Here is an 11,827-nt window from a genome sequence, read left to right on the forward strand (position 1 = left end):
CTTCTGTGTTTTTCCAGGAAAAAAAAAAAAAAAAAAAGTGGAGAAAAGCCACTGAGCTCTGCAGAGGGGATTAGGATTTACTGTCATACCAGGTGAATTCAGGTCAATGAGAAGCTGAGGCCAGATTTTATCTCAGCTGATAATAAAACACCCTCTTCACACAGCTAAAAGCAGGGATACTGTTACACATCCTATTTAACCCGACTCACACAGCCAAGCTTGAATTGCCACATAACTGCATAATTACTAATAGGATCTTTTTTCTATTTTTTTTAATCTAACATTGCTAGGTTAAGAGTCTGTAAGATTATATTCTCCTTAAAATATTATTATTAAATCATAAAAAGGAAAAGGGAGCTGTGTGCCTGAAAAAAACGATTTTATTCTCAGCATTGGTGTGGCTGTTTTGCAGTTATGGGCAGAGCCCTTAAAAATTTTCTTGTCTCAATTTACTGAACTGTGAAATGATGATAACACAACTGCAGCTCTGGGGACCTGGGAAGTCTGATGCTTTAACTGTGCCTTGAGGTTTTTATATACAGGATGTGAAAAAGTTTAAAACATCACTATGGCACCATCTTTTATACTCGCTGTGTACTTACTGCTCTGTGCTGGCAAATATGATATTTAGTCCTCTGGGATGTGATTAAAAGCACTTGAAGTTATACATTTATATGATATTTCTCCAAATAATGATACTGTGTGCCTTTCAGCAAATAAGTAAATACAAATTTTATGACTCTTCATATGGTTATCTTTAGCAAATAAAAAAAAAATCTGTTTCTTGCAGGATGTATTATACTGGAAAGGAATATTCTGTTTCAGTAAATTTAAGAAATTAATTATTATTATGACTACTGCTGGTGAAAGCTCAGCAAAGTAGATTTATCAAATGAATATGTAAAAATCATGTTGTGTTGTGGTTTAACACCAGCGGCCAACTAAGTGCCATGCAACCACTCGCTCACTCCTCCCCTACACCTGGTGGGATGGGGAGGACAATCGGAAAAAAGGTAAAGCCCATGGGTTGAGATAAGAACAGTTTAGTAACTGAAATAAAATGAGATATAATACTAATAGTAGTAGTAATAGTAATGAAAAGGGAGATAACAAAAAGAGAGAGAGAAATAAAACCCCCCAAACCAAGTGATGCACAATACAATTGCTCACCACCTGCTGATCGATGCCCAGCCAGACCCTGAGCAGCGATTGGCACCTCCTCAGGCCATCAGGGAAGAGATGTAACATATAGATGGACTCATGGTCAAGGGGTGGACTTGACCATGAATACTATCACACAGGTTATCCATGAATATAAAACATGTGCTGCAATTAAGCAAGCCAAGCGGTTAAAGCCTCTGTGGTATGGAGGATGACAGCTGAAATATAAATATGGTGGGGCCTGCAGATTGACTATATCACACTTTCACAAACCCGCCAAGGCAAGTTCCATGTGCTTACAATGCTGGAAACAACCACTGGATGGCTGGAACCATGTCCTGTACCCCACGCCACTGCCTGGAACATGATCCTGGGCCTTGAAATTGAGTGTTATGGTGACATGGCATCCCAGAAAGAATTGAGTCAGGCAACGGAACTCATTTCCAAAACAACCTCATAGACACCTGGGCCAAAGAGCATGGCATTGACTGGGTTTATCACATCCCCTATCATGCACCAGCCTCCGGGAAAACTGAACAATACAATGAACTACACTGAGAGCAATGGGTGGTGGGACCTTCAAATATTGGGAGACACATTTAGCAAAAGCCACTTGGTTAGTCAACATTAGGGTATCTGCCAACTGGGTTGGCCCTGCCCAATCCAAACCTTTATGTCCTGTAGAAGGGGCAAAGTTCCTGTAGTGCACATAAAAAATATGCTAGGGAAAACAGTCTGGGCTATTCCTGCCTCAGGCAAAGGCGAACCCAAACTTTTGCTCAAGGACCTGGGTGCACTTGGTGGGTAATGGGGGAGGATGAGGAATTCCGATGTGTACCTCAAGGGGATCTGATTTTGGGTGAGAATAGCAGACGAATTAAATTGTATGATGTTCATTGCCATATAACATTGTATATTATCACTTCTACAGTGGCTATATGCCCATCACTGCACTGGGCGCCTCGCAGCACCCATCTCCACCACTCTGGATTCGTGGATCTGAACCTGACTCCTTTTCGGTCACTGTATCAAGGGTATTACAGTGAAAATCACACAGATTAATGAAGAATGAATTTTGGTGAAACTGGACAAGCTCAGCAGTGGTGGTATCAGAACTGGCTTCAGCATGCAACAATCCAACACCACACACCATCTTTCCTGCCCTGAAAGACTGTTATGACAGATGGAGCCCAAAGTCAGGGACTAAATAAACTCAACGAGCACTTTATAGGGATGGTCCATAGACTAAGGGAATGATATCTGTGTATATATGAAAAGACAGGAAAGGTGATAGTGGTTAACTGGGATGTATTGGAAAGTGCGTGACCTGGGCATGACGTAAATGGTACAGAATAAGGGGTGGATACTGTCCTGGTTTCAGCTGGGATAGGGTTAAATTTCTTCCTAGTAGCTGGTACAGTGCTGTGTTTTGGATTTAGTATGAGAATAACGTTGATAACACACTGATGTTTTAGTTCTTGCTAAGTAGTGCTTACCCTGAGTCAAGGACTTTTCAGTTTCCCATGCTCTGCCAACAAGGAGGGGCACAAGGAGCTGGGAGGGAGCACAGCCAGGACAGCTGACCCCAACTGGCCAAAGGAATATTCCGTACCGTTTGACATCATGCCCAGTATAGAAACTGGGTGGAGTTGGCCAGGAGGGCGGATCACTGCTCAGGCAATCAATTGTATTGTGCATCACTTCTTTTTCTCGAGTTACCAAATGTATTCTTAACAACTACTGTTAAAAAGTGATGAAATCAAACTGCTAAAATATATAGTTGTTGTATCTTTTTTTTTTTTAAGTACTTCTGCAGTCATCTTCAAAATAGCATTTCGCATAACAGAAAAACTCCAAATATATGTTTTGTCCCACTAGGGATATTTAGGGCTAAAATAGATGTTAATTTGCATCTGATGGTGAGATGTTTATTTTCAGAGCAAAATGTAAACGTTTTCTAAGATGTGTCATATTCATTTCACACATTTCATGAAACACTATGGGCATCTGTTTATTTGTAATTTTTGTACAAATTGGCCATAATTCTTTGATATTTTTCCACGCTTGCTTTCCGAGGGAGGAAAAATATGCAATATACAGAGTATTTAATGCAAAATGTCCTTTTGCAGAACCTGAACTTCACTAAATTGGTCTTTAGGGGGCATCTACTCTAGCTCTCTTATTTGTCCCTTCCTATTTCTGTGAGAGTTTGATTACTTACCTGACTTACTTCCCATTTTTTCTCTCCTGGTCTCGCTCTTATGGCTGAGACCTTCTCGTGTGTTTAAATGTTAGCAGTTGCCTGGAAGAAACCTTAACTCCACGTGGGATAACCTGATTATGTTTCCTTGGCAAAAATGTGTTGAGAGAAACGCTTGCTTGGGAATAAACACGAGCTTATCTGTAGACATTTATTGGTACATGGGGATAAGGTAGGGGGCAGTAACTCATGTGTGGATAATAACCTTGTTTCCTTAAAACCTCATGATAATTTGAGGGAAAGCTGTGTCTTCTCTAATCAACCCTCTGTTCATTCTGTGCCGACACACTCTTGCAAGATCATTCATATTAGGCAGAAACTGAGGTGAAGAGCTCTTTGATTGCCACCAAGTCAACCTATTAAGTATCATTGAACCCTGAGTATTAGCAAGATCAATTTGCAATAACAACACATAGCCCGTCAAGGGAATGGAAACACTGAGAGAAATGAGAATATGTTGGAGGCTCTGAGCTTTGTTAGGAGATATCTTTTTTCTAGTTGGAGGTGGATGGGTGCTGAAGCCAATCCAGGAAAGGTTTTGAGGAAGATTATGTTCTCGTCTCCATCAATAGCACTTCCTCGGGGGCTGATATCTGGCTGTCCTTATCATGCCGTGTACCCACAGCTGCTCAAAAAAGGGATGAAACCCTCTTGCAGGGGCAGTAGTTGGAACAACAGGCAGTGCTGGAGGCAGGTCTGCACCCAAACCTCGTGTCCCTGCACTGCCCTACTGCCTGCCAAACCTTCAACGTCCTCTGCTCCTTGCAGCTGCCTTTGGTTTGGCAAAAAGCTCTCCTCCTCCTCTCCAGACCCAGACATCTGCACTCCTCCCCTCTTATGCCCTCCAGCAGCCTCGTACCCCCTCCATCCTCTTCACACCCTTGGGTATTCATTACTCATATCAGTTCACTGCTCTGCAATCTAAGCCTTTCTAAGCCACACTTAATTCATTTTCACAAAGGATCATCTCACAAACCTCAGATCCAAGAGGAAACCTGCAGCAGAGAAGTATCCAGCAGACAAGAAAGTACGTTTGACAAAAAAGATGGACTGAATTGGAGAACTTCCTCATGTACAACACCAATCAGTAACAATTGAATGCTACCATAAATATCCACTTTCCTCTCTGCCTCAAACTAAGATGAATCAACTTTTATTTGTTTTAGGAAAATTCTTTTCTTTCCTCATATTTAAGCCACAAAATAGGGTGAATACAAGCTTTGACAGCAGATCCCCCAAACAAACAAGGTAAGGACAGAAGAAATTGTTCTGCAAAACCAAGTTCTCAAAAATTGTCTTTAAAAGTGGGCAAGAAAAGCAGTGAAAAGAGTGCTCTTCCCCTAATTAGCAGTTCCAGATTAGTTTGGTTAATGTGCGGGAAGCTGGAGCTGGGATTGGATACAGACCCAAATGTCTCCTTGCTTATTCAGAGCTTATCAGAACACCCTGAACTTTCAGCCTTGCAAATACTGAGCTGGAAAAAGCAGAACGAGCTCTCTGGGGAGATTCATTGTTCATTTTTACCTGTGGTTGGGCCAGAAATACTTCAAAGATAGATTTTCTTGTGACATTTGAAGTTTCTGACTCAGGTCCCTGCCAGAGCTTGAGCTCAGATATTTATAGGGTCAGAGTTTCAGAAGATCTCAGCTTTCATATAGTCACCAAAATAAATGACCTGCTTTTCGAAAAAGGTCTCCTCACTGAAAAGGCACCTAGCCTGGTGTCCTATAGGGAGCTTGTGAATTCGGAAGTCCCTTTGAAATCGCGATCCAGTTGTGAGCAATTTGCTTTTAGATATCTGACCTGAGATATTTCAAGCTAGAATTTTTAAGTGGTTTGTGAAGCAAAAAATGTTAGTAAACTTTTAAGGCACAAAACTAAGTATAAACCTAGCTAACTATAGAAAACTATCCTGCTCCTCAAGTTCAAAGGAAAAAGAAGAAACAGAAGAGAAAATTGTCTAGGACTTCAGAACACCAAGATGAGAGGTCTATATAAGGATGATTATCTATCACCTTTGTCACATGAAAATAATGAAAATAGAATGGAGTCAAGGGTTGGGGTCTAATCCAAAATCTGCATTTACCTTGCATGAGGTAGGACTTCTGGGCCAGCATGTATGAACTACAGCCCTGATGATTCCCCTACAACCCCAGTACATGTCCATCAAGTCATATTCTCCCCCTCTTAAAAGCAGTTCTTCCAAGAGCTACTCTATTTTCCTTCCAGATGTGCTGTACTATCGCACAGCTGGCTCTCACTACAGGCCATGCTGGATACTTTCCTGATTTTTGGAGATCTGGGCGGCTTTGCTGTCTTTAGCTTGTAATGTGCAAGGGAAAAAATTGTTCATCCAAACCTTTCCACCTAATCTCACTCCCAGTAAATAAGCCTTTGTATTTTGACCACAGGGAGATGTCAATGGTGATGCAAAAGAGATGTTACCAACAGCCTCAGCCTTTAATCCTCCTGCAGTACATTAGTTGCATTCCACAGACCTCAGAAGAAACCTCCATTGGCTACTTCTGATCCAGGACATGTTAGCAAACCGCTCTGACCAAGAAGTTAGCATGCAGAAGGAACCGACTACACAGCTGATTTGCCCGTTGGGACTTCGGGATAAAGAAAAGGGGAACCTAGGCAAAGTGGAAAACTTTGGAGCGCAGGATGGCATCAGGAGCCACAATGTAACAGCCAAGTGATCCAGAGCAAAGAGATCCCTATCTTTTATAAGTGTCATACTTGGATGGTACTGCTTTGTGGACTTCTCATTACAATGTAGTTTCTAAAAGCACTCAAATCACTACATCCTCGAGTAGGAAAAGCCACCTTTAACCTTTCGCGTATTTGTCCTTGGACACCACTAATAGCTTTGCCCTGTGGACCTGCTGACTGTGAGCTGCTTGTTCAGATCCAGCCTGCAGTGACCAGTACCAGGGCCACAGCACATCCATAAGGTGGGCTTAGATGTGGTGCAATTCTGCTGCTTTTGAGTAGCTGCCTGCTCAGCAATATGCAAACCCCTCTTGAGTCAGATCCACCTAGCCATGACTAGACATGACACACAACACAAGAGGAGGGTCATCAGAAGATCCTGAAACCAGCTGGTCACTAGAAAAATGTGTTCTAGCTACTGTCTACTGCATGGGAAGAGCTGTTCACAAGTGGCACTTACCTAGCATCCCTTTGTTCGAACTGGATAAGCACATATCCTTCTCAGCACTGGGAAGAACAAATCCAACCACAAACACCTCCACCCCATCTGCCATCAGTGCCAACCCTAAAACAAAGAAGAGGGTCCACTGGAAGCGTCCATGACCACACTCCTCAATGATGTTCTCGTACTGGTGGGCAAGTTGCTCCTCATCCTCCATCCTCTCTGCCATAAGGTCAGCACGGTCTCTGTACTCATCAGCCACAGCAGGAGCTCGCTTCTTCTGCTTTTCTTTAATGTCGTCTGGGTGTGGGATCCCTTGGTACTCCCCCTCATAGACCTCATCATCTTCATCATGGCCTTCTGTAACATCACTCTGGGCATCTTCTTCATGAGTGGGCTCATCCCCACCATGGTAGTAGCTGTCATTGGGTGCATACCCTTCATAGTTACCATCCTGGTACCTGTAGTCATCCGAGACTTGGTTTGTCTCCCTGCCCCCTTGATAGAGGTTTGTGTTTCTATATCCACCATCCATTCTGAATGGAGATTTCTAAATGCTGTAGATCACTGTGTGTAGATACTCTATGATATGTTCTGATTTGTGCAATTTTTGGTATTGGTTACTTGAACATATCTTCTCTCTGTTCTCTGGAACCGATGGGATACACAGATTCCCAGTCTCAGAAGGAGAATTACTATATAAAGTTTCTCTTTGACAGAGTCTCACACAGCTTTTGATAATGCTTCACTTTTCAGCTGTCATTTGTGACTTGCTGGCTTCTTCTGTGCTTTGGGTGGGAAGAGCTGCTGTCTGGGGAACAGCAAGGGAACAGCAAATTGAACAGCCGGGGAGCTAGGAGGATTTGACAGGTTTTTCCTGATTCATTGTGGTGGTGAAGGTCATGGCCTGAGAAAGAGGAAACAATAGCAATGAGATAGCAGTAAGCTTGCAAGCACACATGCATTGAATTTAACACCCAACATTTTGAACACACGCTTTTCCGTTCCAAAAAAATGGCAACAGAGTGTTTGAGGAATGTTTTTACATCGTTGGAACCCAAAGCCTCAGAACAAAAAAGAGCACTAAAAATTACCAAGTTAAGTGGGAACCTAAAGCAGAATGTAATGTGTGGTCCCAATTTCTGTCATTCCCAGAAGTCCTGCCTCCCACAAGTGGTCCTGGTTTCTACAGAGAGCAGAACAGTACTGGGTTGGGTTGCTGGAACAGAGTTCTCAGGTTGCTAAATATGTTCCTGTCCATCTACCCAGAGCACGCTCATCCCTGGTACCTACAACTGGCTAACATCATAATGACACAAAATATGAGCTTGGTTTTCTTTTTCATCCAGATCCCAAACTTGATTTTATTTAACGGCTTCTTTTTTTCGCTAGTGTCTCTCTGTCTGTATGACAGATGTACAACTAGCATGCAGTGTCTGCCAAGATAAAGTCACTAAAAGTCACACCAAGCTCTGTTCTTCCCATATCGAACCATCAACGGGGGATGATTTTCACAGAGAGCAAAAACCAAAGCTAATATAGAATCACTGCTCTCTGCAGGGAAAACCAAGGGAAGCCAAGTCACATCTAAATACATTCTCATTTTGGACACCTGATTTCCATTATTTTTCAAGCAGTTTTCAGCCAGCTGGCTCTCCAGTGTTCTCCTCCATTTGTCGTCGCACACAGCTGTAGACAAGGAGTTTGAAAGGAAACTCACGTGGGAAAGCGAGTAGAGTCACACTAGAGGAGCCAGCACAGCGTAGGCACACACAAAATGTGGACTTCACTTTAAGCTTTGAGTTACTTGCCTAAATAAAGTGTAAATGAGCTATGAAATGGGCAGGCACATGTCTGTACATACGTGGGCGTTGTTACCTACAGAGTTGACCTATAGAAGCGTACACAAATGCACACACTGTAAATTACAGTGCTACCTCTGCACTTCAGGATATTATTTGGCAGACAGTATGGGTTCAAATAAAATGCAGCTAAAATGACTTCAGAGGAGAAATTCCGTAGAAGCACTCTCACAAAATGCTCAGAAGGGCATCACTCCTTCTGCCAATTCTGTGATTTTTTGGCAGCCCAAATGTTCAGGATAAGGAAAGAGCAGAGGCTTGAGGTCTCTGCATGGAGTCATGGCCATGCCTTGCCTATGCTGTTCATGGGAGTTACTCCAAGAAATTTCATAAAAGCTTCCCATGCGTTTCTGTTTAGCTACCTATATATTTATGGCACATAATTACTTTGCAGGTCCTGCCAGAGCATCTTCGTTTTCTCTGAGCCCTCTGCCATTTGTCACTGCATTCAACGTGTTTCCTCTTCCCTTTCTTTATGCTGAATCACACAATACATTTTGCATGAAGTTAAAAAGGCAGTAGGGCATTCTTCCAGCGCTGAAAAAGAGCAATCAATAAAGAAAAAAATTTTTTTTAAAGAATCCCAAAGGCATTCTGATCAGGTTAGAAAGATCAGGGACTACAGTGCAGGCAGCAGCAAAGAGAAATATTTGCATCTGCAATGGAGATGTTAATGTGCAGGGGAGTTAATACATCTGATAGTCATCAGAAGCATTTAAGTGGGTTCTACAGCTCTTGTTTCAATGCTGGAGTGTCACCACCAATGGTTAAAAAATTCAAGAGTACTTTTGAATCTCAGAACCTCCCAGTCTTGAAGTAACTTTCTTGATTACACAAAGATTTGTGTCATCACTGAACATCATGTTCTCCAAGGCAGTAAAAATTTCGTTCCACAGAGACATATTTTCTTTTGAAAAGTAGAGGAAAGAGCCATTTTAAAAAAAAAAAAAGAAGAAGAACAATATGTGCCAAGGAACATTAGGCCTTGCTTTGGAAATCTTTAAGTATCATGTGTTGGCAGGTTATGTTTCAAAGTGACCTCAAACGTCGGAGCAGGAAGCACAGTGACCTCACCATATTTGTCCTTTTCTGGTTGCTACAGAAGTGGCTTGAAAACTCTTCTTAGGAAATGAAATAATAATAACACTAATGATCAATAACAGAACTGGTCAGATTCCTGGTCTCCACAGACCCTATCCCTAGCCTTACACCTACTTTTTCAAAAGGTAAAAGTTTGTTCTTGAAGACCAAGCGCTGGAAATCTTTTTGTTCTCTATTAAAAAGCTGCGAAGGCTGGAAGTTGGGCTCCGTGCCTCCCGCAATAACAAGACCAAAGAAGATCACAAATTTAGAAAAAAACTGTTGAAGCATCCATGCTCTTCCACTGATACAGAGATTGTTATTTACCATATGGGATCACTTACATCTTGGGCAGCATAGGAAATAAAGGCATGAGCTGACGAGCCTCATAGACCAGTGACAGCCACCTGTGTCAGGAAGAATGTGTAATTCAGAAAAAAAGGCAGTGGCATCCTATTCAGTTTGTAGGATGCATATTTTCTGGGATCACCCTAGGACAAGGGGCAGTGCCCAGAGGCAGTCTGTAACTTAGGACTCTTGAATGCTTTACTTCAATACTTCATGCTGCTTGTTTCCTTTCGTTGCCACACATGCACAGGCTGATTCACTCTAGACCTGATTCTTTAACACCCTTTCACTCAAGCTGAGCTGCACTCACTCATATTAGCAGCCCCAGTTAGCGTTTAGATGCGAAATCATGACTTCTCATAAACACTGATGGCTTGGATTGCTATAATTACCCTTTACAGTGACGCATGAGGACTTGAGGGAAATATACACATTACATCGAGCCTATTACAACCTTGGGCCCATTTAAACTGACAGCTACCTTTCTGAGACATGCAAGCAAGGTTTAAACACACGACAAATGTAAGGCTCCGTAAGGCAGAGTCTGCAGGGGAGGGAGGGGCAGAGGCAAGAAAACCTCATTCTGGGTCTGCCCAAAGTAGCCCGTTAAACTGAGCTTTGAACACAGAAACCTGAAGTAGCTGGGAATGCAGTTCCTTTCCTCGCTTGTAAATCTCTATAGCACAGTACTTATTTCTCAATATATTACCCTGCTTTTTCTTCCCCTCTAATGAATTTTTGCACTATAGCTTTTCCTCTATATTCTGCTTCATACTTACCTTAAACTTATTTCCTCACCAAAGACTCTATCTCATCAGTTATTCTGATGCTAGCAAGCGTCCTTCACTTAGTCCTGTATCTTGCACACTCTAATTTATTTAACAGCAACTCTTTAATACACATTATTAACCTTGCAGTTTTCTTGCACTCCTTAGCTCTTTAGTCAGCTCAGATGTTGCATACTTAGCCAGGAATTCAGTCATTTGAGCTCTGCAACTTAAAATAGTAACCTAAAGTCTTGGATATACTCATAGTAGAAATGGTATCTCCTCTAGGAAAAGGGACCTTTAAGAAGAGCAACTTAACGCCTGTGCTTGCTCCTGTGAAAGAACATACAAGGGAGGTGCTTGGCATGCTCAGGTAATAAACTATGGGCTGAAGAGCATGCAGAGAAGGGTGAGTTTCTTGTATCTGGCACTAAATGAATAGTCCAGGGCTTGTGAGATCTGAGCTGTAGCAGAGGATAAACCTTACAGCAAATTAGCGAGCAGGGCAATTATGGAGAGGTGATTTCTTATGAAATATATTGAACAGTGGGGTATGATGGAGTTTTTTGAAAAGTAAATAGGGTAAGGTTGTTGCTTTGTAGGAGCCAGAGCTGAAGGGAGCCGTGGGTGCATGTATGTATATATGTATGTATGTGTGTATGCAGCAGTGAGAGAGCCAAGGCTAGAGCTGACATCCAGAGCCTTCTCTTTACCTTTGCATGCCCAGAAAGGGAAAATGTACGAATGCTAAGGATAAGGAGCAGTATAAGAACACTACAAAAATGCTTTCAAGAGATCTTTAGCATTCACCAGAATAATCCCTGTAAAACAGACGGCAGAGCAGTTTAATATTCTGCCTGAAGGACAACTCCTCTAGCAAAACATCCTCACCCCCAGAGCTGCTTTCTGCTGGCAGCAACGGGAAGATGCCCAGATCCTACAGTGACCATAAGGACACTCTGCAGTCACAAAGCTGACTGTAAAAAAAAATCCTGAGAGGATATTTTCCTTGCTGAAGGGAGAAAGGAAATAATGCAGATAGGTTTTTGTGAAGTTCCAATCTCAGACTCTTAATGAGGATGCAATTAATGGATCCATTTGTACACACGAAAGACCAGATTTTTGAGATGCTTAACAACTCACAGCTCCCAGGGGAGCAGTATCCTGGATTTCAGGCAGCCAGCAATTACAT

The 11,827-nt window shown here is 42.3% G+C and overlaps 1 protein-coding gene across 1 annotated transcript in view; it reads right to left on the reverse strand.

The window, feature by feature from the left end:
- The window catches only part of LOC104159348 (synaptic vesicle glycoprotein 2B-like), a 29,108-nt gene extending 21,995 nt beyond the window's left edge, over window positions 1–7,113 (reverse strand). Inside the window, exon 1 of the mRNA XM_009697233.1 lies at window positions 6,597–7,113. Within this exon, the coding sequence (XP_009695535.1) occupies window positions 6,597–7,113 (517 nt within the window). The remainder of the gene's footprint in view (window positions 1–6,596) is intronic.
- Window positions 7,114–11,827: the final 4,714 nt, after the last annotated feature.

This window comes from Cariama cristata, unplaced genomic scaffold (assembly GCF_000690535.1).
Source record: "Cariama cristata isolate BGI_N322 unplaced genomic scaffold, ASM69053v1 scaffold1123, whole genome shotgun sequence".
NCBI lineage: Eukaryota > Metazoa > Chordata > Aves > Cariamiformes > Cariamidae > Cariama > Cariama cristata.